The 27,832-nt window shown below is 41.0% G+C and overlaps 1 protein-coding gene across 1 annotated transcript in view; it reads left to right on the forward strand.

Moving 5' to 3' along the window:
* The first annotated feature begins 4,556 nt into the window (after nt 1–4,556).
* The window catches only part of slc35b3 (solute carrier family 35 member B3), a 28,147-nt gene continuing 4,871 nt past the window's right edge, over nt 4,557–27,832 (forward strand). Inside the window, exons 1-7 of the mRNA XM_007900895.2 lie at nt 4,557–4,781; nt 7,260–7,381; nt 14,027–14,181; nt 18,462–18,569; nt 20,915–21,012; nt 24,006–24,098; nt 25,754–25,865. Of these exons, the coding sequence (XP_007899086.2) occupies nt 4,566–4,781; nt 7,260–7,381; nt 14,027–14,181; nt 18,462–18,569; nt 20,915–21,012; nt 24,006–24,098; nt 25,754–25,865 (904 nt within the window). The 5' untranslated portion in view covers nt 4,557–4,565. The remainder of the gene's footprint in view (nt 4,782–7,259; nt 7,382–14,026; nt 14,182–18,461; nt 18,570–20,914; nt 21,013–24,005; nt 24,099–25,753; nt 25,866–27,832) is intronic.

Here is a 27,832-nt window from a genome sequence, read left to right on the forward strand (position 1 = left end):
ATCGGTGGCCGGGCCTTCAGCCTCTCAGCCCCTAGGCTCTGGAACTCCATCCCCCAGTGCCTTCACCTTGCTTCCTCCCTTTCCTCCTTCAAGGCCGGTCTCAAGACCTTTCTCTTCAGCTCCCCTCTCGACTCTCTACCCCCTCCTCGCTCTCTCCCTTCCCTCCCCTCACCCTGACCATTTCCCCCCTGCTCGGGTCATAACCCAACTATCCAGCGCCTTGGGACGTCCTCCCGATGTGAAAGGCTCTCTATAAATGAAATGTTGTTGTTGTTGATGTTAAAGATCCCATGACACTATCAAAAAGAGAAAGGAGTTTCTTCCGGTGTCCTGACCAACAATCCCCCAAATAAAATTGGTCACTCACTACATGGCTGTTTGTGGGATGTTTCACCCACAAAATACAAGGTCAGTTCACTTTACAGTAAATCCTGTGAAACGCTTTGAGATTCTCAACTATGTGATGAGGCGCTATATCAAATGCAAGGGTTATTATTGTTATTGCTGTGTCAAATTGACCTCTGTGTTTCACCCACAAAATCCACAGTAAATCCATGTATATCCCATGAAGCCCTTTGAGACATCTCAACACATCTCAGGTGCTATATTAAATAGGATTATTTTATTATTATCAATGTTTCCTCTGATACATCTCTTTTTGAATTTTTTTTCTCAACAGTATTGAGCAGGAAAATTACCAACAACTAAATGCAGATCACTGTGGAATCCTACTTATGCTGTTCACCAGAATTAGTGAAGATTTAGTCCAACAACAATAGCATTTATATAGTGCAGGGTAGTGGCTCAGACTGATTAATAGTGGCAGAGCTTAACACTGAGCCAAGGAGAGAAGAGAGACGACCATAGATGTGGTAAAAGAGGAAGATCTTCAGATACGATCTGATAACGGGCAAGGAGGAGGCAAGATTGAGGCCGGTTTTAGGGCGTAGTAGCTGAAAGCACAACCGCCGATGATGAAATGGAGGAAATAAGAAATGTGGAAAAGGCTATAGCCTGATGAGCGAAAGGGACGGGTAGAGGAGTGGCATGTAAGCAAATCAGAGATGTAGAGAAGTGCAAGGGTATGAAATGTGAAGATGTGAGGATCTTGAAATAGGTCAGTTCTGCAATAGGGTGCAGAGTTGATTATTTGAATGCAAAAAACTAAACGCTCCTCAGAATTGTTGAACTTGAAAGTGTCAGAAATTGTATAACCACCACAGATGCTACTCTACATAAATACTGGGATGTGTGAGATACTCTTCATTAAAATTGTAGATCAAATAAGCTATTTTTCATTGATATAAGATATAAGGATATAAGGTTTCAAGACTGAGGTGGATAGATATTTGTTAGGTAAGGGTAGCAAGGGATTATGGGACAAGTGGGGGTAATTGGAGTTGAGATACAGATCAGACATGGTCTTATGGAATGGCAGAACTGGCTCGAGGGGCTGAATGGCCTACTCCTGTTTCTATATTTCTATGTTTGTTTTTCTTAATATATTGCCAAACAAATATATTTTCAAGTCCAAACCGGCTGAAACAAGCAGAGGATGTGCAATGCTAGAAAGCCAGTAAGCACTTTAGGAATGAAAACATTCGGTTAAAAAAAATTTTGTATAGCAATGTGAAAGGCGCTGTACAGATGTAATTTTATTGTTGTTGTTGAAAGAGGGAGGCATGATCAAGAGAAACAGATGGTCTGGTAACATTGGCTGGATTGAGGGAAATACAGTCAATTCACTTTACAGCATATTCTGTGAAGCGCTTTGAGACGTCTAGAAGACATGAAAAGCGCTGTATCAAATGCAAGGATTATTATTATTATTATTATTATTATTATTATTATAATACTGCACCATTCACATTAATGGTTTTGGTGGTTGGCAGCAAATCATTTGTACTGTGTATAAACATATTTCTAGGTTTGAAGCTGTTTAAATTGCTCATATTCAAAATTATGCAAGTTTTTACAAGTATTTATGGCTGAAAAAGTAGCAAAGAGGGACCCCCCTCTCAATGGCAATCTACTGGCTGGCTTTTACTCTTGCCATTTCAATAACATTGAATGGATTTGATACCTTTCTTATTTAAAATAATGCTGAATAGATTGCCCAAATTGTCACGGGCACCAAAATCTGCAGGTGCACCATCCCAGTCTTCACCAGATTACATTGGCTCCCAAGTTATAAATTTCAAGGTTCTCACCATCACCTATAAGTCCTTTCACACACTAGCACTTCCCTACCTCTGTGATCTTCTTCGACCTCATTCCTCTCCTTGCCCCCTCCGCTTGCAAACTCGGGTCTGTTATGCATCTTCCCCACCATTTCATTGGTGGGCAAGCTTTCAGTAACTATGCCCACATTTTATGGAACTCTTTACTTCTACCCCACCCCCCTTTATCTGTCTTTAAATGCCCCCAAACCACCTACTTACCTCTTTAATTCTGCATGTAGTGACCTCCCCCTTTTCCTTTCCTCTGCATCTGAAACCTTCCCCATGAAACACTCCAAAACATTATCTTCGATGAAGGGTGCTTTCATTACATCTAGGCTTGACTATGCAAACTCCTTGCTTGTCGGACTTCCCATCTCCACAGGCTGCAGATGATCCAGAACTCTCCAGCCCGTGTCCTCTCCCGCACCAGGCTCTGTGACCCTATCACCCCATCCTTCCACGACTAAACTGGCTTCTCATCACAGAGGATACAGTTCAAGATCCTAGTCGTCACCTTCAAAGTCCTCCATGGTCTTGCTGCCCCCTACCTCTGTGACCTCCTAACCCCCTACCATCCTGCTCGCTTCCTCCGCTCAGTGGGCACCGGCCTACACGTCCCCCGCTTCGCTTGCCCCACTATTGGTGGGTGGGCCTTCCGCCACTCTGCCCCCACCCTCTGGAACTCCATCCCGCAGTCCCTCCGCTTCGCCCCCTCTCTTGCCTCCTTCAAGAACCATCTCAAGACCCTTCTCTTTGACCATGCTTTCAATCTCCCTGCTTCTCCCCCTGCCCTCCACCCTCCCCGATCATGACTCCCAACTCGAGTCTGAAACTCTGTCTGTCCAGTACCTTGGGACATCCTCCCGACATGAAAGGCGCTTTACAAATATAAAAGCAGGAGTGCTGCATTGTCAGTGCACCGTCCTTCAGTTAAGGCGTTAAATTGAGGTCCCACGTGTCCATTCAGGTGGATGTAAAAGATCCCATGGCAGTATTGAAAAGAAAAAGGAGTTTCTCCCAGTGTCATTCACTTCATGGCTGTTTGTAACACGTTGCTGTTTCCAAATTGTCTGCCACATTCACCTACAAAATACAGGCACTATATTTTACAGCAAAGCCCTTTCGAGTCATCTTGACAATACATCAAATTGCAAGGATGATTCATCAATATAATTACTCATTGGTAGTACTGTAGTTTCATTCAATAATTATTCATATAATATGGGATAAGAGGTGGGGAAAAGTGGGAGGGAGGGGGAATGAGAGGGGTTAAAAAAAATTCCCCAGAGGATCACAATACTGCAACAACTTTCTTAGGCAGGCGGGATCTCGGTATAATGTTAAACCAAGGTACTGTCTGCCTGTTTGGGTGGGTTTTAAAGATCCCAAGGCACTATTCAAAAAGAGAGGGATATTCTTCCATGTCCTGTTCAACATACCCCCAGATGAAATGGGTCATTCAGTCCATGGCAGTTCGTGGGATATTGCTGTGCGCAAATTTGCTCACAAAATACAGTCAATCCATTTTACAGTACATCCTGTGAAGCGGTTTGGGACATCTGCCTGATTTCAAACGTGCTATGTCAAATGCAAGGACTATAATTATTATTTCTGCATTGTATACACACACACACACACACGAGTGCTCCGATTGCAGTGCACCTACGCAGTCACACCACGCTCACACACAATGTGGCCAGGTTCAGTGAGTTCATGCCCAATTGGGGGCAAGTTTTTGTTGTCATGTGCATGAAAAATACAGCTTTGGGCCGTTTAGCCCTTTGAATAATAATATAATAATATTCCTTGTTTTTTGAGATAGAGCCTTATCGTGTCTTTGAGACGCCTCAAAGTGCTTCACAGGATATAGTGTAAAGTGAAATTACTGTATATTTTAAAGACCTTTTCTTGCAGTTTGAGAAGCACAAACCTAAACTGGCCAATCTGCTGCTGGAGCATCAGAGGCCACACATAATATTGGGCTACTTTTGGGCTCGTGTTTGGTGGACTTTGGGCTACAGACGGGTTTTCAATTTGCAGGAGACACTTGAGTGCGGGTGGCGTTCCGGCCAAGGCAAACACGCATGCGCGCCAGGCAAGTCGGCGCTTGCGCGCTGGGAGGCTTTGCTGTGTGCTGGCGCAGGCGCACAGGCGGCAGGTGGTGGTGGCAGAGTTGCTGCTGTTGCTGCTTCTGATGATGATGATGACGATGGTGGGCGGGCCCTGGTGACGCAGTCCGGCCCAGTAAACCGGCCCCGGACATGCGCTGACGGGCTGCCAGAGGCCGGAGTGATGCTCGTTGAGCGCGCGGCGGCGGCGGCGGCGGCCACGGCCTCAATTACAATGAGCGGTGACAGCGACAGTGACGTGGCCTCCAACAGCAAGAAGTTCATCTCCATCAGCGTCCCTGACCAGCCCGACGCCATGTCACCCCACATCAGGTGCGTGGAGGAGCTGCGGGTGCTCGGCATCAACCTCAGCGCCTTCACCAAACCCGCCCAGTTCTTCATCTGTGCCGCAGGAGTCTTCGTCTTCTATCTCATCTACGGGTACCTGCAGGTGAGGGAGGGAGGGAGGGAGGGAGGGAGGGCTGCACACACAGGCCGAGAAACTTTCATCATCGCCACTGTTGTTGTTATCGTTTTTGTCCTTAGTGTTTTGGGTGTTGTTTTGTTGTTTCTGTTCTCGCTGTTGTTGGTTGTTCTTGTTTTTGCTGTCGTTAGTTTTGCTATTGATAAGAACACAAGAAGTGCTAAACCGAAGAAGAAGACCCAAAGGCCCATCTAAGAGTTCGCCTTCCACCTTCCTGGTTGTCGTACGCACATAAGTCCCAAACTACCTATGTACTATATCCCATAATGGTATTTCCTAAAAGAAAATTATCTAATTTTTAAAAAATATTGCTGTATTATTCAGCCCTCTGCCACATTGACAGTGCTTGCCAAATATGACAGAGTAGGAGGGAGCGAGAATCTTACATTAGCATCCACTTACACAGCCATACTGGCAGGAACTTGGTAACAAATCGCCTTTCTGCACTCTCGGGCGAAAAAAAATCAAAACCTGGTGCATAAAACTGGCCTTAACCCGTGTTTTTATGACCTGCGGGTTCTTGAAGATGCGAAGATTATCTGGTTCTTTAATGCAACAAATACATATACAAGTACGTGGAGACCTGTAGCTCAGTGGTTAGAGCACTCGCTTTGCAAGCGAAAGACCTGGGTTTGATTCCTATCAGGGTGAAACCTTGGGCAAGTTTCCTTACTCTACACACCTGATAATAATCCCCCAAGAAAAAAGAAAAAATTTATAACTTAGTTATTTCAATCCACGGCTGTTTTTGGGACACTGCTGTGCGCATTGGCTGCCGCATTTTGCCCACAAATATACAGTCAATTCACTTTACAGTCTATTCTGTGAAACGCTTTGAGACGTCTGGATGACGTGAAAAGTGCTATGTCAAATGCAAGGATTATTATTATTATAATCTGTATTTAAAAGAATCAACACTTCCTGCTTCAAACATCTCCCTAGGGAACCTGTTCCACAGGTTTACTATTTGCTCACTTAATCTACAAATTTAGCCACTGAAATAGTGTCTGGTAGATTTGTTCTGAATTTACCACCCTTTAATCGCAGGCCATGGTATCCGGTTTTACTATTCTGGACTATTTGAAACAGCCTGTCATGATCTATATCGTCTTGCCCCTCTAGAACCTTAAAGACAGCGATCATGTCGCCTCTCAATCTTTTCTTTTCCAGCATAAACACATCCAATTTACTTAGTCACTCCTCATAGTCCAGTCCCTCCATTCCCTCAATCATTTTGGTTGCCCTTTTCTGTATCTTCTCAATTTCTCCAATATCCTTTTTATATTACAGCGATCAGAACTGTACACAATACTCTTAAGTATGATCTCACCAATGATTTATACAGGGGCAGGATTACCCCACTATTTCAGCTTGCTGTTGATCTTTTGATACATCCCAACATCTGGTTTGCTTTACTCACTGCCACAGAGCATTATTGGGAGAGCTTCAATTTATTGTTGATCAGGACCCCCAGGTCTTTTTCATTGTCCATACATATTATTTTCCCTCCATTCAGATAATAGTCCCTTCCAGAATTTTTTGTCCCCATGTGAAGTACTTTACATTTCTCCACATTGAATTTCATCTGCCACCAATCTGCCCAATTCCCAAGTATGTTCAAATTCTCCTGTAACCTATTTTGTTCAGCTTCGCAATCAACCACCTTCATTAGCTTAATCTGCAAATTTAGCCACTGTGCTTGTGACTCCCAGTTTCAGATCATTTATAAAAAATATTAAACAAAAGAGATCCCAAAACACACCTCTGTGGAATTCCATTAGTTTTAGTCTGATGACATTCCCTGTACCATCACCTTCCAGTCAACCAATCGATTATAATGCAAGGATGATTATTATTATTATTAATATACCTCCAATGATTCCCGCTTTCTTTACTTTCAATACCAGTCTCTCAAGAGGAACTGTATCAAAGGCCTTACTGAAATCCAGATATATAACATCCCCAGCCTTACCCTTATCAAGCTCCTTTGTCACACCATCAAAGAAAAACAGTAAATTCGATTGGCAAGACCTTTCCTTCATGAACCCATATTGGCTATTATTTATGATTTTGTTTCTGTCCGAATGCTCCATGATTTTTTCCTTAATAAGAGTCTCCATAATCTTACCCACAATGGACATCAAATTTACTGGTTTGTTGTTTCCTGGGTCACATTTGTTAAAAAATATTGTTCTCATTAGTTTTGTTCTTTTTGTTATTTGTTATTGTTGTTGGAAATATCTTTTTNGGAAATACACAGTTAATTCACTTTATAGTGTATTCTGTGAAGCGCTTTGAGACTTCTTGAAGATGTGATAGGGCGCTATATCAAATGCAAGGATTATTATTATCTTTTGAATTTTTTTGCATTTTATATGGGGCATTTTAAATTTCTTCCCACCCACCTTTTTCTCTGTCTTTCTCTTCTTCACCTTTTTTTTACAGGAACTGATTTTTTCCGTAGAAGGCTTTAAACCCTATGGCTGGTATCTCACTCTGGTGCAGTTCGCTTTCTATTCCATGTTTGGACTGGTTGAGCTTCAACTCACGCTGGACAAGAGGAGAAGGTAAAACTGATGCTCAGTAACTGATTGGCAAAGTAACTCGTTTTTTTTAATACTAACCAAACATGTACTGTACAACATTTCTTCCAATGTTGGGGGAAATCAGAGTCGCAGGTTTTGGGTGCAACATTGCTTTTTGCAGTTATTCACCATCGGAGGTCGCGCTTTCAGTCACTATATCCCCAAACTCGTCCTCAATCCCTCCGCCTTGCCCCCTCTCTCCCCTCTTTCAAGAACCTGAAAACTTTACTCTTCAACCGTGCTTACGGCCACCTCCTCCCTCCCCCCGGCTCGGAGTCAGCCTCCGCCTCTGTTAAGTGTTCTGAGACGCTACCTTGCGTGGAGGGCGCTATATAAGTGCAATTTGGTGTTGTTGTTCCCCTTTTTTTATTTGCTGTCCACATTTCAAATGTCTTCTAAATGTTTTTAAAACTCCCTCTCTCCTATTCCTCTCTCCAAACAAGCAAACCGACAAAAAAGTGCTACGCCATAAAAAAGATTATAATAATTTGGTTACTCAATCCACAACTGTTTGTGAGACACTGCTGTGTGCGATTGGCAGCCACATTTCACCCACACAATATACAATCAATTCACTTTCCAGTATATTCTGTGAAGCACTTTGAGACATCTCGAAGACCTGATAAGGCACTGTTACCAAATGCGAGAATTATTATTTTTAAGTTTCTTTTTAAAAACAAGTGTTTGGTAAACTTTTAGTTGGTATATTATTGTTACAGGAATACTAAGTATAGTTGTCAACTGTATAAATAATCCACTACAATTATTTTTCCAACATCATTAGGCTCTGATTATAAAGTTACCTTTCAATATAAACTGTTCGTCTCTCTTCAAGGACAGCAAGGTCCCAGTGTTGGTCAAACTTGAGCCACATAGGACCTCGGTACAAAAGTTCTCCTTTATGGTTTTGAGCTCCTGAGGATGCAGCAGAGAGGCTTCCTCTGACTCATTTGCGGTGTCCAGGATCAAGAATTAGGTGAATTTGTGGCAAACATGGAAAGTGGCTGCAAAGAAAGGGGAGGGGGCTCCAGCGTACACACTGACCTGTTGCTAAGCACCCTTGAGATGGAGTTGGCTTCACAGTAGACAAGACCATTTGCTCCTGGTCCCTGGCATTCACCTAGTAAGGGCTGAAACCTGCTTATCAAAGTGACTATCCTCCTTTGATAAGGGAGATCTCCTTGCAGCTGAACTGGCTCCGGGATGAGGTATTTGGCAATTAAATATCAGAATCGAGCCAGCCCGTGTGGCGGTCTTGGTAGTATAGTTCCTGAGCCAGACAGTACTTCTGGGCACTGCTGATCACAGCCAGCCTGGCTCATTGGCAGGACTAGGAAAGTGGGGCAGGGATACTTCCCACTTCGCTCCTATTAACCCTGCAAGCCAAAGCCCTAACGGAAAGGGTGGTTCTAGCTGGACAAGCAGTGGGAAAGCTTGCCACATAGTACTTTCAATGGCAAGCTATGTGGTTTTAGCTGGTTAGACTTCAGCAGTACCCAAACACACACTCTGAGGTCCCCAAGCCTTGGCTTTTGCCAACCTATGCCTAACATTCTTCAGAATTAGTTGCATAGGACTCCATTCCAAAAAATATCTTAAATTTACATGTATAGATGGGATGCATTGAACTCTCAGTTTGGTTTCGATACTCTTAAGCATGGTGATGGGTTTCCACATGTGTCAGACACATTTTTGGCTCACAAATCTTTTCATTTTGGATTCTGGAACAGCAAGGTTTATAGCAGTGGGTAGTTAAGTCAATGATTTTTTACACATCTGTAAGACTGTCTGGTGTTCTGTTTTAAATTTATTTTATAGAACGCATTACCGGATTCTTTAAAATGCAATGTTAATTAATGCTGACTTAGCCAAGAGTAATACACAGTGGTTGTTCTGTAGAGGGGGTTTGAATGATATCCTACGTGCATTCGTTTGGCATGTTTTGGTAAATCACTATGATTTCTGCCACCCATCAATCAGCCTGACTCTATTTCAGATGGTGTGTGGGTCTAGCAATGGAGATATGATGGGCTTACTATTGTCCTATTGTCATTTACTGTTGAAGCACTCTGAGACACTACCTTGTGTGAATGGCACTATATAAATGCAAATTGTTGTCTCATCTTTTGTTGATACAAAACTGGATTAAGGCACTAACTCCCTAATTGACAAAATGTACATTTCAAGAACTTTCAAAATAATGAGCACATTATAATTAGAATAATTTCAGTTGACTTATGGCTACATTCTAACTTAAATTAATATTTCAATTGGAATTTGTTGTAGATGAAGAATATTAACAAACTGCATTTTTAATTTTCACTGTAATTCACTGCAGTGAATTACTGATTTCTGAGGTACATTTCTGAGGATTCCATTCCAGAGTCCTTCTGACTCACTCCCTCTCCTTGTTCAAAGCACGTCTCAACCACAACAACAACAAAATTACATTTGCATAAGTGCCAAGGCGCTGGACAGTCAATGTTTCGGACCTGAGCTGGGGGTCGGGATTGGGGAGAGTGGAGGCCAGGGAGGTGAAGAGGGTGATCGAAAGCACAGTCGAAGAGGAGGGTCTTGAGATGGGTCATAAAGGAGGCAAAGGAGGGGGAGAGGTGGAGGGACTGCGGAATGGAGTTCCAGAGGGTGGGGGCAGAGTGGCTGAAGGCCCGCCCGCCTATGGGGACGTGAAGCAGGCCAGAGCCTGCTGAGCGGAGGGAGCGAGCAGGTTGGTAGGGGATTAGGAGGTCCCAGAGAATTAGGAGGTCACAAGGCCATGGAGGGCTTTGAAAGTGAGGACCAGGATCTTGAACTGCATCCTTCGTGTGATGGGAAGCAGGTGGAGTCGGGTGAGGATGGGGGTGATAGGAGCCTGGTGCGGGAGAGGACATGGCCTGCAGAGTTCTGGATGATCTGCAGTCTATTGGAGGGAGGAGTTGTGGAAGCCGACAAGCAGGGAGTTTGCACAGTCAACTGGCACCGCCTTCCATCACCTCCGGAATGTCGCCAGACTACGGCACTACCTCACCCCTCACGCTGCTGAAACTCTGGTTCACGCCTTTGTTACCTCAAGGCTGGACTATGGGAACTCTCTCCTCGTCGGCCTTCCCGCCACCTCCCTCCACAAGCTGCAGGTCATTCAGAACTCTGCAGCTCGTGTACTGTCCCGCACCAGGCTTCGGGACCACATCACTCCTACCCTCGCTCACCTCCACTGGCTCCCCATCCCCCAGAGGATCGAATTCAAGATCCTCATCCTCACCTACAAGGCCATTCACGGCCTTGCTCCCTCCTACCTCTCCAACCTACTATCCCCCTACCTACCTGCCCGTACCCTCCGTTCCTCTGGCTCCGGTCTGCTCCACGTCCCCCGCCCCAACCGCCCTACCATCGGTGGTCGGGCCTTCAGCCTCTCAGCCCCCAGGCTCTGGAACTCCATCCCCAGTGCCTTCGCCGCCTCCTCCCTTTCCTCCTTCAAGGCCGGTCTCAAAACCTTTCTCTTTGACCGAGCCTTCAGCTCCCCTCTCGACTCTCTTCCCCCTCCTCGCTCCTTCCCTCCCCTCACCCTGACCATTTCCCCCCTCCTCGCTCCCTCCCTTCCCTCCCCTCACCCTGACCATTTCCCCCCTGCTCGGGTCCTGACCCAACTGTGCAGCGTCTTGGGACGTCCTCCTGACGTGAAAGACGCTTTATAAATGGAATCTTGTTGTTGTTGTTGTTGTTAAGCCTTGATGTTATGAATATGTGTATGAGGGTTTCAGCGGCGTCTGGTGTGAGACATGGCGGAGCCGGGCGATGTCGTTGAGGTGGGGGAAGGCAGAGCGGGTCATGGCACGGATGTGGGGTGGAAAGGATAGTTGAGGGTCAAACAAGCTGCCAAGGTTCTGGACTGGATGGTGATGCTGTCAGCGCCTGAGGTGTGGAGGCGCTGACGGGAGCGAATCAGGAGAGCCTCGGTCTTGTTGACGTTCAACTGTAGAAAGTTACCTCTCATCCAGGACTCGATGTCTGACAGACATTCTATCAGGACAGCAGTGGTCGTGGAGTTGAGGGTGGAGGCAGAGAGGTAGAGTTGGGTGTCATCCACATACATGTGGAAGCTGACCCCACGTCTGTGTGTGCTTAACTCTCACTGGAGTTGAAACTTGGAATGTGGGTCTCTCAGACTGACTTGGATAGTCTTAAGCACAGGTTTTACATGCGTTTTGGGCAAAGTAAAATCTCTCAATACATTTTTTTTTACTCTTTTGTGAATGATCAATTTTGAAAATGGAAAATTGTAATAAATAACTTGAATTACTTAGCCACTGAAGCATTCCAAATTATTTGTTTATTTTCTGATCTGATTGAATTGAACCAATCCAAGGTGCATAAAGTTTGTAAGACCCTAAAATATGGATGTCTGTTGCAAATCACTGATACAAATTTAGAGGCTCAATGATGCAGAAAATATTATTTGAATGAATAGGTATACAATGAATATTACAAAGTTGTCACCTCGATGTGGAAATGTTTATAAAGACAATGTGAGACAATGATGTTTTCACATGTTTGACAGATATCTAATTATCTGATCGGAAAATCTGGTAGGAATAATAGCTTGGTTTGTTGATTCAAGTGAATGCTAAAGATTCCAGAAAGAGAAGGGAGTTTTCCCTAATGTTCTGGCTAACTAACCTCCACATAAATGGGCCATTCACTTAAGAATAAGAATAATAATCCTTGTATTTAATATAGCACCTTATCACGTCTTCGAGACGTCTCAAAGTGCTTCACAGAATATACTGTAAAATAAATTCACTGTACATTTAGTGAGCGAAATGCGGCAGCCAATTGCGCTCAGCAGTGTCCCACAAACAGTCGTGGATTGAGTGACCAAATCATTCCTTTTTTTATTTTTGAAGGGATTATAACCCCTGGAAAAGTGATCCGCCAAACGACTAACAACCAGGTTCCTAATTACTGCACTTATTTGTGCAATACTACTGTGAGCAAATTGGTTGCGATGTTTGCCTTCAAATAGTCACTATATTTGACAGCAATTATCTGTGAAGCCCTTTGAGTCATTTTGATGTTCATAGAATCATAGAATGTTACGGCACAGAAGGAGGCCATTTGGCCCATCGAGTCTGTGCGGCTCTTTGACAGAGCAACTGACTTTTATTAACCCCATTCACCAGCCTTCTCCCCATAACCCTGCAAACCTGTCTTCTCCAGATACCTATCCATGTTACAGGTACTTTGTGGAGTGCTGTGGCTCAGTGGTTAGAGCACTCGCTTTGCAAGTGAGAGACCTGAGTTCAATTCCAGGCAGAGGGCGAAACCTTGGGCAAGTTTCCTTACTCCACACAGAGCCTAATAATAATCCCTCCAAAACAAAACAATAATAAATGGTCATTTTCAATCTACGACTGTTTGTGGGACATTGCTGTGCGCAATTGGCTGCTGCGTTCGCCCACAAATATACAGTCAATTCACTTTACAGTGTGTTCTGTGAAGCGCTTTGGGACGTCCTCCCGACATGAAAAGCGCTATATCAAATGCAAGGATTATTATTATTATTACTTTATCAAATGCAAGTATTATTACTTGTCAAACTTTACAAGTAAAACAACAGCTCATTGTTGGAGATGCTTTATACAGTAATGGGATGCCTCAAACTGGAAAGAGAGGTGATTATACAGCTGGAAGTATCATCAATCTTTATTTTTGATACTAGGTACAAAACTTTTGATGGTCGAGAAAACGTTGTGAATGATCTTGTGTGACCCCTGCAGTGAACGTCTATTGGATTTTATGGAGCATTTTTGCAGCTTTTCCACTTTTTAAAATCTACTTGTTATTAATGGGCTTTGATATTGTGCTAACTGACAAGAGCTGCCCAAAGCCATTCTGTATGTGGAAAAAGAGCTCTGATCAGTATTATAGAGTGGTTCAATTACCTCTCCAGCAAGACAATTTATAGTAATACATAAGCATGAACAGACCTATGTTCATGCTTATGTATTACTGAAAACTCTCATCTTTATAAATCGTATAATCACCTAAGTCATACATTCACCCTAGTCCCATTGACTTTTCTATCAAAACCACTTAGATATCTTTGCACTACTCATATCACCTCCTAACTCGTAATGCCACTCCCCTAGCCTTCATTAAGCCCACACTTACCGACTGCTTTGATTCGCAGGAAATTACATCCTGACCTATTAACACATGCGCATTTACTGGCCAGCTGCATTGAATCGCAGGAAACTTGGTCTTGATCCATTGACCCATATGCAGAACTTAATTTCCCGCAATTCAATGCAATTCCAATAGTTGCTGATAAGTACGCATTGAATAGCGGGAATTATAGTCTTGACCCATTTACTGTATGCACACTAACTGCCCACATTAAATTATGCATGTGCAGTGTAGATCATTGATTAAATCATGCTCCGCCATTGCCAAGCGCTCTGGGACACTAACCTGCATGAGGGGCGCTATACAAATGCAAATTGTTTTTGTAATCGGATTTTCTATAATTTATACAGGTTGCCTGCAAATCGGACTTCACATAAGATTTGTAATGCTGTTTCGCTGAATTTGGTAAAGATTACCACTCCATTTCTGTGCCTTGCTTTTCAGAATTCCCTGGAAAACATATATGCTCATAGCGTTTCTAACAATGTGTACGATGGGCTTGTCAAACACCTCCCTTGGTTATCTGAATTATCCAACTCAAGTAATCTTTAAATGCTGCAAGCTGATTCCTGTTATGATAGGAGGAGTCTTCATACAAGGTACATAAAAGTAGAATAATTCCTACGTATTCCTGAATTTGTTGCTGAAATGTACTGATTTTGAAAGTGTTTCATAATTTGTAAAGCGTGTATACATGCTTAATAAGTTAACATATATGAAGTTCATAATTAGTCAATTTTTCCACTCACCTGACGGTACTCTGCTGGAGTAGATTCAACAGGCATCCAAATACTCAATTGTCATGTTTGTGCCTATATGTTTGTGCATTTTAATACCTTGGATATGTGGTGTGTGTGGGGTAGTGAGAGAATCTCAGCCAAGAGTGATCCTAGTTGGGGGTTAATAAATTGGAGTTCTGTCTTTTTGCTTTTTGTCTCGCTTTCCCTTCCTCTTTCCACCCCCCCTTCACCCCCCTGAATTGTTTAGGCTAATTGTGGTGCCCTTTCTGCCATCTTGATAGGAATACAGTAAACTCCTGATAACTTGACCCTGGCTAACTTATCACTACCACTTAGGTCATCATGGGATTAATATCCAGTTGCATTTATTTATGTATTTATACATATGCCTAACTGGCCACTCTGGATAACTCGTCACTGTGCCCCATTCCTTTGGACCAATGAGTTATCTATCAGGAGCTTACTCTAATATGATTGAGGTTTTATATTAAAGGAAATCAACATGGAATACACATAGGGATTGACTCTTCCCTTTAAAGGGTCAGCCCAGAGCAAGAGGAAATATCTTAAAATTAGAACAAAAATGATTAAAAATAAATCCAAATATTTGTTGACATAGAATGGAAAGTGCACTGTCTCCAGGAGACTGTAAGTATAGACTCTAACATTTGCTTAAATTCTCGCTGAAAATAAATTCAGTTCCATCTATAAAATCCCTCTCAAATGTATTTAAAAGAGATATCGGTGGTAGATCTGTGGGAGATGTATATGTGGAAGAAACTGGGTGCACAAGTCATGTTACAGATTTTTGTAAATCTGGAAAGGATTGAAAGTTTTTTTTTGGAGGGGAAGGACAAACATTCCAATGACTTCATGTAATTGAAAAGCTTCATAAGGGAAGAGTAGATAAATCATCTTGTGACAAATGCATAAAATCAAATAAACTGGGGTTGGGGTTCCAGAAGACACAGGCCATCAGTGAGAGAACTTTAGAGTGAGTGTAATACAGTTTGGCTGGATGATTATGTAGTACCGTGATAAGTGGAAAATATTGCACTGGTGGTATTCTCCGAATTGGCTGTGAACAATGGGATATCTTGAGACAAAATAAACGCTGAGGTGTAATGCTGAGATTGCAGACCTGTTGCATATAATTTGAAGTTATGCTAGGATTGCTAACTATTGGAAAGCAGTAGAATATTGTGCACAATTTCATATGCCAGCAAAATAAGAATAGATCAGAATCTAAAATGTGTATCTTGGGACATCTGTCCAGAATGGTATTGGCAAAAAGACTTACACAGACATGGAAGTCCAGTTCAGTGTGATCTGTCTCCCAGTGGGAGAAGGCATTAGAAGAAATATTAACTTGGAACGATTTATACAGGTGCTATACAGGGGAAACTGAAGCTATTTGATCCAATTTGGGAGGGATTTTGAAAGCCCATAGGCATAGGAAGCTATGGGCTTCTGTGTGCTGATGTGTAATAATCCACTGAAGGGGAGGGTGGGGGGCAGAAAAAAGCCTGACATTGCAAAGGATTTTGAAGGAAGTTCTTCTCAATTGTAGCTTTTTTTTGTTTTGATTGGTTTAACTTTACTTAAGATTCATTTTTTTCCCCACTTTTTGTTGGAGATTGGAAGGATGTAAGATTATTCAATTTTACAATTTGGGATCATCCTGTATGTAAAACTGCAACAAAGGTGATTTTGGTTCCTCATAATGCTTCAGTACTGTATGCAATAACAATAACTTGCATATATATAGTGTCCTTCACAGAGGATAGGGTCTTGGAGTGCTGAGAATGTAGAATAATATATTATTAACAAACTGCAATAGTACAGCAGATCCTTGCCAGGTTCAAAAATTGTTGATCTGAGTTAAATTTTCTACTCCAGCACTGATCACAAATTCAGCTGACAAATTAATTTGTTCAAATCATCTTGTTTGTACATAGAATATTATTTCTATGGAGTCCTGTAGCTCAGTGGTTAGAGCACTCGCTTTGCAAGCGAGAGACCTGAGTTCAATTCCAGGCAGAGGGCGAAACCTTGGGCAAGTTTCCTTACTCCACACAGAGCCTAATAATAATCCCTCCAAAACCAAAAACAATAATTAAAAAAATTGGTCATTTTCAATCTACGACTGTTTGTGGGACATTGCTGTGCGCAATTGGCTGCCGCGTTCGCCCACAAATATACAGTCAATTCACTTTACAGTGTGTTCTGTGAAGCGCTTTGGGACGTCCTCCCGACGTGAAAAGCGCTATATCAAATGCAAGGATTATTATTATTATTATTTGGCATCCATCTTATTGGGCTACGGAATCCCAAGTATTAGAAAAATGTGTATTGTGACAAAATAATAATGACATTTCTATAGAGATTTTGGTCTTGGCAATTGGCAAGCTGAATAACACTGACAACAAACTTGAACAGGATGTTGAACCAGTTTTACTCAATTAGAATTGTGAATTTGTGGTGGTAGCCGAACACAGCAGTCAGTTTTTACACAGCAGTGTTCCAAAAGCAGTCAGGGTGTGCATGGCCACTGAACTGAGGGATTGTTGGCCAGGACACTGGCAAAAACTCGCTCTTCTTTTTGAATGTTATCATGGGTTCTTTAAAATCCACTTAAACAGGTAGATGAGACCTCATCTTGTCTGAAGGATGGCATCTCAAACAATGCATCGCTCCCCCTCCCTGTCCTGGCGTGTCAGGCTGGAACACGATCTTAAAATACACACACAAGACTTCATCCCACTATTTTCTGACCCAAAGATGAGAGTACTATCAATTGAACCAAGTTGCTGAAAACTTGCATTTAAGGTGGACCCCTAGTTACACTCAATAATAACTAAGGCAAATACTGGAACTTCAGGCTGATTTAACAGAGTATCCAAAGCCAAATCCATAGCGGGCTAGCAGTCTTGGCTAACATTCCAAGGTAATTCTATGGGAGATTCATTTCAGGGGAAGCTAAAGATCCCAAGCAACTCTTTCAAAAGAGAAGGGAGTTTCCTCTGGTGTCCTGGCCAACAATCCTACAGCTAAATTTCTCATTCACTTCATAGCTGTATGTGGGGTATTGCTGTGCTGCTGTGTTCAGTACAAATAGACAGTCACTATGCTTCATTTGTTGCAGGGCTTTGGTATGTTTTTCTAAGTTAGGGCGCTATATCAAATGCAAGGATTATTATTGTAACTGGTAGAGAGATGGGATCAGAGATGAGAGGGCAAGTGGAGTGGTGGATAATTGAGATTCTGTTATTTTTTAATTAGAAAACTGTTTTGTGTTTTCTGTAAGCAATGCACATGCATTCCGTAAACGTTTTTTAACCATAGTGTTTTGAAATTTTCAATTTGAGTAGTTTACTAATAACATTAATTCTCCTGTGATCACTTAGATTGAATTTTTCATAATACCTCAATTTAATCCAAACCACAGCTCGTGTGCAAATCCTTGACTGTACAGCACCTTGGGACGTCTTCCAATGTGAAATGCAATTTGTTGTTGTTGTTTACTCTGCAAATTGTGCTCTTATGCACCTCATTTTATTTAATTTCCCTTTATTAATACTGTATATTATAAATTTATGAATAGAAGAATGTGATATGCACTATTATGAATTTTGTAAAGAAGACATCCAGTATATTGTAGCGTTGCTATTATTAAAAAGGCTACAATAAATAACATATAAAATACAAACTAATTTATCTTTTAGCAAAACAAAACATTCTATAATAATCCATTTGAAGTGCTCCTAAAGCTTTAGCTCATTTCTATGTCATGACAGGAAAAGATTAATGTTGTAGTCAGGTTTATCTTGTATTATTGTGAAGGCCTACCCTGGTTCAATTAGGAACTGAGTACATGCAACAGTTTAAGAGGTTCTACAGGTAAAATGCAAGTGAAGGCTTACAGGTGATTTTTTTTCATTTTGAATTTAAACACTTATTTAATTTTTCAATACAAGGTTTACTAGCAATATTTAACTTGTACCACTCAGTGTTCGTCAATGCTTGCATGTTCTCTATTCCATCAGTACCTAATACTGTAGTAAGTTCCAAGGCTTATAAATAGGAAATATGTCCCATGTAACCACAGTATTTTTATTCTGTTTTATTTGCTACAACAGGGAAGCGCTACAATATTGTAGATGTATTTGCTGCATTATTCATGACCCTTGGTCTAATTTGGTTCACTTTGGCTGACAGCAAAGTGGCACCCAACTTCAATATGACAGGTAAGACATGTAATTTCTGTTGTGGCCAAGAAGCCTCAATTAAGTAATTAAACCTTCGCTACTTTTATAATTCTTCTGAATAAGTTTTCCCTCTGGGTTGTTTGTATAACCTGGAGATAATTTGATGGTTCAGAGCTGAGAATCTGTACATTTACCCACTTGTTTGATTTATCGCAATTTATGTCTGGACTTGCATTACTGGAACTCGGTATTTGCAAACTCTCTTGAATTCTTGTTCACTGTCTTCTGTCCATCAGTCTTATATATTTTTATAGGTCTAACAATTAGCTTTGTGGAGGAACAGTACAATTGAAATTCAGCATGCCATTATGCTGGATTTCCCAAATCACAAGCACATACCTAATCTTCCAGTGCATAAAATGAAAGTATTTTAAGAACCTACATAATGAACTTCTTTCCAGATGCTTTTTGTTTGACTTAAAAGAACTTAAGTGTATTTTTTGGGGAAAAAAACAGAAAGCAATTCAATATTGGCTGTAAACCTTGCAGGTAGCTTCTGGGCATTTGAACGTTTTGTATAAACTGTTTTGATATACTGAGTATTAACTTTCAGATGGTGAATACACATGAGGTCAAGCGCCTGAGGGTAGGCATAGTGGCTGACAGTCATTTCAGAGACTAAATTTACTTTCCTGGCTGATATTTGCTACTATTTTGGTATCACTGACACATGAAATAAAATGGAAGCACTTGCATTTTCACTGACCAGCAGTTTCCTTGGAGAGGAGAAAATGCCTTGGTAGCCATATAATCCTGAGTAAATCTGATTTGCACTGGACAGTTTTGCCTTGAGAGCAAAATTCTACTTTTTAAATACAGCAGGTTATGTGCTATTGTATAATAAAACTAACGTTAGAGAAAAAGCTGGTGAAAACAATCATGGGGGAACGAGAAAGAAATAGTCGTTCAGTCGTGGAATCAGACCTAGACTACCCTATTTCTGATCCATTTCGATTAATTTTACTTATGATTATTTCTCGAATAAAATAAGTGCCTTCAAATGAATGTGTTGGAGCTGTAGAGGACAAGTTGTAAGATTTAGAATATAGTATTGGGATCATTTCATGAAAATATTGGACCATTTACAGTGTGTTTTATGGTAATGTGAATCTGGTGTTGATTTAGATTGCACTGCTGAGTAAAAGAGTAGAGCAGTAAACCCCAGGGTGTGATTTTTTTTAACCATTCAAAATGGAGTTCAAAGTCTCTTCTCATCTAGTAATACACTGTGACTGAAAGGCAAAGGTAAACCATTGTAACTGGAGATTTCATAAGATGCCTTTAAACTACGTTGGGTCCATTCAACCAATGGTGTTCAGTGACTTAGTACTGTGCTGCCTAATATTTTGTTTACACTGCTTAGTTTTTGTTTCAGAAATTAAACTTATAATTGTGTTTCATTATAACCATCCAGTTTTAATTTTATTTAATTCAGTATTTTGATGTACTGTAGTCTGAAAAATATTTTAACCTGCTCTTGACTACATCACTAAGAATGTTTAGTAACACAGTAAAAATAGCACCAGTTCTGTCTTTATAAATTGCCTAAGTTGTACTTGCACCTGAGTCCCAATCAGTTTCTTACCAAAAACTGCTCAGATTTCTTTGCACTTGCCTTACTTTACAAGCTGGATAAACAATTAAATCGTAATGGTTTCTTGGTCCCAAATAATCCTAAATCCTATGCAAATCATCTAACTCGTAACACCTCTACCACACTTTCCGGCTCCATTGAAGTACAACATGTGCAGTGTTCCATTTGAAACAAGTGTGGAAAACAAAGTTTTGACCCATCACCATATGTGCATCAGGTTTAGATTTACAGACGGTTTCAGTTTTCAGTGCATACACAACAGCAATATCAATATCAAGCTAGTATCAAATGTTTACAATTTCTGAAATGTTTAAAATCCCTGACCTCCACCATTTGGTATCCAGATTGAAAAGGATGCCAATCAGCACCACCTCAGGGTCAGGCATTTGCTTATTTTTCCAGTGATTTTTTTTCTTTTATCTCCCAAGTAGTGTAATTTACTCATTTGTAATGAAAATTGTTGTGATAATTTCTTTAACACAAATTGCTTATTAGGTAGATAATATTATGTAAGGTTATTAAGGGAAATACTGTACTTGGTCTACACTGTAAACTAACAAACTTAGTGGAAGCTTAATTAGTTTTACTATGTATACATGCATTGCTACCTTTGTTCTCTTAAAGGATTTAAAACTTTAAATTATTCCCAACATTCATTTATTATTGTTGACCTGTATTTTGCAGTTAGTTACTGATATGCTCTGGGTCACAAGACTTTTGTATTTTACAGGCATAATGCTTATTTCAATGGCACTCTGTGCCGATGCAGTTATTGGAAACGTGCAGGAGAAAGCTATGAAAATACATAATGGTTCAAATTCCGAAATGGTAAGTGATTTAAGTCCATACTTCAGTCAGTTATTTCAGTAGTTTTCTCAATGTTTGTTTCTACTATTTCCACTTGTACTGGCAAATGCAAATCATGTATTTGCCAAAACAATGGAATTGCAATTTCTTCTAAACCTAAGAACTGATGGTGTGTTATAAATAAAAAAAAACACACACTTTAGTTGGCAACATTGTCAACATTGTCTTCTTAGTCAGGACTAAATATAGTTTTTTGTTTGTCTGGTTATGATGCTGGTGTAGCAGTATAAAATGGCATGGGTCATTCTGTTTTTGTAACTCTTGTGCTGAAGAGACTCAAATTGCAGTGTCCAATATGTTTTATTTGATTTAAAAACTCTGATTTTGTAATTTTATTTTGTGCAATTGTTAAATCGTATGCCAAAACACCGTAGAGTGGAAAAGATGAAACTAAAATAGTAATATGTCTGATATTAATAATGAAGTCTCTTAACTGCATCAGAGGTTGGTAATAGCTGGAAGATTGAAACTCTTTAGTTAACATTGCCTATTATCCATTTCAGGGTGCACTGCAAATAGTTTTTGATTAGTCAAATGTATACTGAATCCTCTATGTTTCCCAGTCAAAACTATGTTTTTAATTCTTTGAAATCATAGCATTTACTAACGTTCTGTAATTTGTACCTCTGCAAGAACTATTTTAAACTCATCATGAAGGGACTTCACTTGCTCAATTTTTCTGACTTGTGGACATTGTTATAATTTTTGCTAAATTGTTTTAGTGTAGGTGTACACCTGAGGGTCCGGGTCTAGTCTAGTCTGATCCCTCCTCCTTGAATGGCTTTCCTTTCTCCATGGAACTGTACTTTCCTGGTTCAAAACCTACATGACCCACCACCTCCAATTTGTCAGTTCCCCTCCTGCCCTCTAATGGTCAACTAAAGAGTATCTCAGAGCTCTATCCTCGGTCCTCTCCTTTTCCTTGCCTACATGCTCCATGTTTGTGACATCATATGCAAACATGGAGTTAACTTATACACAAATGACACTCAAATCTACTTTGCCACTTCTACCCTTGATTCCAGATTCAATGATGTTCTGTCTGACTGACTGTCAGACATTTAAGCTTGGATGAACCTCAATTTCTTGCAGTTCAACATGGATAAGATGGACGCCTATCCTCCTTGGCTCTAACCAACATCACTTTTGGTTCTTACCTCCAGAACTTCTCTGGCCTTTCTGAAACTCACCAAAACAATGCGCAGTCTTGACGTTTGATTTGATCAGCAGCTCTCGTTTTCACATTCAGTCCCTCACCAAGATCACTTCAACTTTACCACATTGGCTGTCTATGTTCCTATGCAACACAGAACCCTCATTCATTCCTTTGTTACCTCTCTCTCTAATTCACTCCTCTCTGTTCTCTCTATTTCCACAATTTCCAGCTGATTCAAAACTCCACCACTTACATTCTCACCCAAAGTTACGTGCCCATCACCGCAATCCTCGCTAGGCTTCACTGTCTGCCAACAGATTCATTTCAAAGTAATCACCTATAAATCCTTTCACACCCAGGCACCTCCCTATCTCATCTTCTCGAACCCACCTTACTCAGCAAACTCAAGTCTGCTTTGTGACACTCCCACTCATTCTAAATCCCTCCTTCTAACCCTCCATCTCTGTCTTTAAAACCCACCTGAAAAATCTACCTTTTCAACCATGCCTATGGTCGCTTCTCTCCTCCCCGTCTGACACCTCAGATGTTATCCTATGTGAAGGGTGCTATATCATTGCAAGTTGTTGTTGAGTGTTGTATGTTATCCAGTGAAAGAATAATAACACAACTCAACATTGTTTTCTGTATAAGTAAGCTAATACAGGATAGAAGATAACTGCATACAGTTGCTTATTTTCTAGTTTGTATGTGACTGCATAAAATTGTGCACTTTGGTAATAGACTAAATGAGCATAAATTATATTTGTTTGATGGAAGCTGGAAGCAGGTTTTTCAGTTATTTGTGGTTCAAAAAGTTAATGTACTTAATTGAGAAATTAGGTAAAGAAATATTAGTAACCATGTGTCATTCTATTGAAAATATTAGTGCTTGCATTTGGCATAGCGCCTTATTTCCTTTCAAGAATGTCTCAGGCTTATTAAGAAATTGGTTAAAAAAAACTGAGATTGCACCTCAGTATGTACTCCTACAAATAAATACAGATAATAATCATGACACTGATTATTATCACTGCTGTGCGCAATTGGCTGCTGCTTTTCGCCCACAAATATATAGTCAATTCAATTTACAATATATTCTGTGAAGCGCTTTGAGATGTCTCGAAGATATGAAAAGCTCTATATCAAACGCAAGGATTATTATTTTATATTTTATATTATTATGATGTATGATGATGATGATCCTTATACTTGCCATGGTGCTTTATCACAGAATACCTCAAAGCGCTTCATAAAGTTTTCTGTAAAGTACAATGACTATCTATTGTTAGATGACCATGGCGGCCAATTTGCAAAAAATGTACCACAAACAACAATTAAGTGAATCATCAATTTTTTTTAATGGAGATTGTTGACTAAACATTCGGAGAAAGTCCTTTCTCTTCCCATGGGATCTTTAATTTGATCAAATTGACATGACTTCAGTTTAACATTTCATCTAAAGGATTGCACCTCTGAAATACCATGCTCTCTGACCACTGAGCTCCTATTGTGTAGTTTTTTTGATCAGCCAGATAACTGACACATGTAGAAATCCATCACCACGCTTAAGAGCATACAAACTCGAATTTATAACCTTCTGACTCAGAAGTGAGTGTGCTGCTAATTGAGCCAGGCTGTTACCTATTTGCCATCATTTATCACTATCCTGATTGCTACTTTTGTGCAAGTATAAGTCTCTTGATGTCAAACCCAAGCCATGGAACCTGTGTTTTGATAATAATGTTCATTTTTTCAGTAAGTGTAAGCCCACAATAACTTAAATGTCTTCTCATTTTAGGTATTGTATTCCTATTCAATAGGGTTTGTATATATATTATTCGGGCTATTTTTTACCAGTGGTCTGAGCTCTGCTTTTGCCTTTTGTTCAAGGGTAAGTGTGTTTTAACTTTGCATTTTCCATTTTTATCTAATGTGTGGCCTTTGAGTTCATAATGCTGGTCTTAAGATAGACTTTAAAAAGAGAAAAATAGTCATAGGATGGTATGATATAAATAGCCATCCCACAGGAAATTGAAAACTGTAATGAGTAGCTAGCTTGCTAAACCACAATCAATGAAGTCCTTCCTGGTTGTACAATATAATCACTCAAACAGAACATGAATAATTATGCCAATTTATTTGGGTCTTTTGAATTATTTTGTACCATTTAACCTATTTATTGTTGCTTTACGTAAAATACTTCCACTGGTGTTGCTTTATTTATGGAGTTATTTTGACTTACTTGCCATGACTATTTTGCTCAGAAAGGTGTAGTCTGACAAAGAGCAAAACATCTTTAAATTGCCCTAATGCTGATCTTTAATTAGAGTTTCAAAAGTGCCCTTTATTGCACAGGTTTGATGCTTTTTATTTCCCGAACTTACTTTGTGGCCCCTTTGAAGTAAGATGGATAGTTCAGTGAAGAATTATGGGCAATTTTGATAGTGTAAAGTTATGGCCCTACAGAACTAGATTGAGCCTTCTAAAATCCATTACACTGTCAAGGTCCCATTTGAACTCACAACCAAGAGGAGAAACATCTGCACCAAATCCCAGACTGGTAATATTTTTGCCAAACCAATGCATTTTTTTTAATTCTAAAACTATTCTGAATTAACATACGTTCTATAGTACATTTCACTTTATTCTTTGAAAAAATGTAAATAGATGTTTGGTATACAAGAAATATTTGTCATTGTTCATTTAAGTAAAAAGAGTATATTACTACCTGTACTTAAACAAATCTAAAGTGCATTTATTTCATTTAAAAGGTACCTAGAAATTCAGTATGAGCCTTAGAATCAATGGCACATTAGATTTGAAGACTTTGTGGCATTGGAGGATGAGACGTAAAGAACTTTGCAACAAAATTTGTGCAACACTTAAGCATTATACTGCATAAAGGGCAATATATAAATGCAAGTTGTTGATCTCGGGATGTGTGTGGTGGGGGGAAGCGATGAGTACATGATGTTGGTTAGTGCAGTTGAACTGATAGTGTGACAAGGTGTGGAGAGGGAAAGGAGGAGTTACAAGAAGAGGTGAAGCGAAAGGTGCGGGATTCAAGGAAGAGGTAGAGAGGGCACGGCAGAGTAAAAAGGATGAGAGTCCTGTAGCTCAGTGGTTAGAGCACTCGCCTCTCAAGCTAGAGACCTGGGTTCGACACCCAGCAGGGCAAAACCTTGGGCAAGTTTCCTTACTCCACAAGCCTAATAATAATACCTCAAGAAAAAAAAGCAATAATAAATTGGTCACTTCAATCCACGACTGTTTGTGGGATACTGCTGTGCGCAATTGGCTGCCACGTTTCGCCCACAAATATACAGTCAATTCACTTTACAGTATATTCTGTGAAGCGCTTTGAGACATCTAGAAGATGTGAAAAGCGCTATATCCAAATGCAAGGATTATTATTATTATAAGAAGGGAAGGTGGGTGGTTAGAAAGGCATAGATGGGGTGGGAGAGATTTGTGCAATTATATGGGGAAAAAATAATTTACTAATCAACAAAATCTAACCAGTCATTTGATTTCTCTATTTTACAGCATATTATGCAGACCTATGGCTATGCATTTATGTTTTCAATGACTGGATATTTTGGAATTTCCTTTGTGCTAGCTTTGATAAAGCTGTTTGGTGCACTTCTTGCTGTAACAGGTAATTCTGCTTCTCACACAATGTTCAACTCTGTCAAACTTTGTTAGAAATCTGTTTGTTTTGATGTGAGTTTATTTTCATCTCCTCATTCCTTGTTTTTTAATATATAGTTTCGTTTTGGGTCAGTTTTAATTTGTTTTCTCGCTCACAGCCTCTCTTTGTGAGTAACATGGGAATACATGTAGTGATTGTGAAGCTGGCATAAAGCCATATATATCTCTGTCGAGGCCAATTTAAAAAATATATAACTTATGTTGACTAAAGTTGCTGTCTAAGATATTTTTGAAGGCAAGCGAGCAAGGCAAAGTGGTTTTCTGAGAACATTCCAAAATGCAGGGGCTTGAAAGACCCTATATCAATGCAAGTAGTTGTTGTTGATGGTGATGCTGGTGTTGTAGGTACGAGGAAGAGGGGAGGACGAAGGGAGTGAGCAATAGACCAGAGGAGGAACAGTGGAAAACCCTAGCTAGAGATTATTACACGTACAACAACAACCACTTGCACTTATATAGTGCCCTCCACGCAGAGTAGCGTCTCAGAGCTCTTAACAGTGGCGGAGCCTGACTCCGAACCGGGGAGAGGGGGCTGTAAGCACGGTCGAACAGGAAAGTCTTCAGGCGGGACTTGAAAGAGGGTAGAGAGGGGGCAAGGCGGAGGGATTGAGGGAGAGTGTTTCAGAGTTTGGGGGCGTAGTGGCTGAAAGCACGACCTCCAATGGTGGGGGGGAGGGTGTGAGGGATTAGCAGGAGGCTGATGCCAGTCTAGCGGAGATGCTGGATGGTGGTATCAGTGAGTGAATGGATTTGAACACGAGTGCGAGAATCTCGAACTCGATCCGTTCAGTTATGGGGAGCCAGTGGAGCCTGGCCAGATCTGGTGAGATGTGGATACGGAGTTTGGGTCAATATGTGGGCAGCAGAATTTTGAATGCGCTGGATCTTGTGAATGGTGGAGCTGGGGAGACTGGCGAGGAGTGGGTTGGAGTAATCCAAGCGGGAGGTGACAAACTCACGCACGAGGGTTTCGGCAGCATTTGGGGTAAGGTACGGTTGGAGGCGGGCAATGTGGAGGAGGTGGAAGAAAGCTGTCCTGGACAGGGACCAGATGTGGGGGAGGAAGGACATTTGGGGGTCGAATCGGACACCTAGATTGCACACTGGTTCAGTGAGCCTGAGGGGGAGCCCAGGGAAGTTGAGGAGGTTAGATCCGCAGGAGCGAAAACGTTGACAGGAGACAAGGAGTATGACTTCCATCTTGTCCATATTCAGCTCCACTCATCCAGGTCTTGGTACTGGAGGAGGCAAAGTAGATTTGTGTGTCATCCACATACATGTGGAAATTTACCCCATGTCTGCGGATGATATCGCCCAGAGGGAGCATGTAGGTAAGGATATGTACGTATCCAATGTCGAAGACCAGGACAGAGATCTTGAACTCAATCCTAACGGGGTATTGAGAATCAATAGTTTGTTAAGAGTAGGTGGATTAGCCTTGTGCAGGAGAAAACAGCTGCAAGATCAGTTGTAGAGCTGGATATGGTGGTGAGGAGCGTATTGGGAAATTTTCATCATGAATGTGGCTGAAGTATTAGTAAGTGTTTCAGTAGTAGTGGAGTTAGGTGATGGAGGTATTAGGAGGTATTGTTCTGGGGATGGCAGAATGACCTCAGTTTTGTTCAGCTACAGGGAGTTGTGGTCTATCCAGGACTTGATGAAAGCATGGATCAGGGTTTCAGCAACAGTGCCATTGTGGCTGTCAGCCAGAACAGCATCAGTCCTGCAAATTAGGGTTAGGGTTAGAGTTGGGTCTCTTCAGCATACATTTGGTAGATACCCCAATCCTTGAAGATAATGTCACAAAGAGACTGCTGAAAGTGGGGGAGGGTGTTCCTGAGATTAAGAACTCAAGGATCAGCCACTGATGTGGCACAGAGAGGTCGGAGCGTGCAGCAAGCCTGAATTAGCTGA

This window comes from Callorhinchus milii, unplaced genomic scaffold, assembly GCF_018977255.1.
Source record: "Callorhinchus milii isolate IMCB2004 unplaced genomic scaffold, IMCB_Cmil_1.0 Scaffold2, whole genome shotgun sequence".
In the NCBI taxonomy this organism is placed as follows: domain Eukaryota; kingdom Metazoa; phylum Chordata; class Chondrichthyes; order Chimaeriformes; family Callorhinchidae; genus Callorhinchus; species Callorhinchus milii.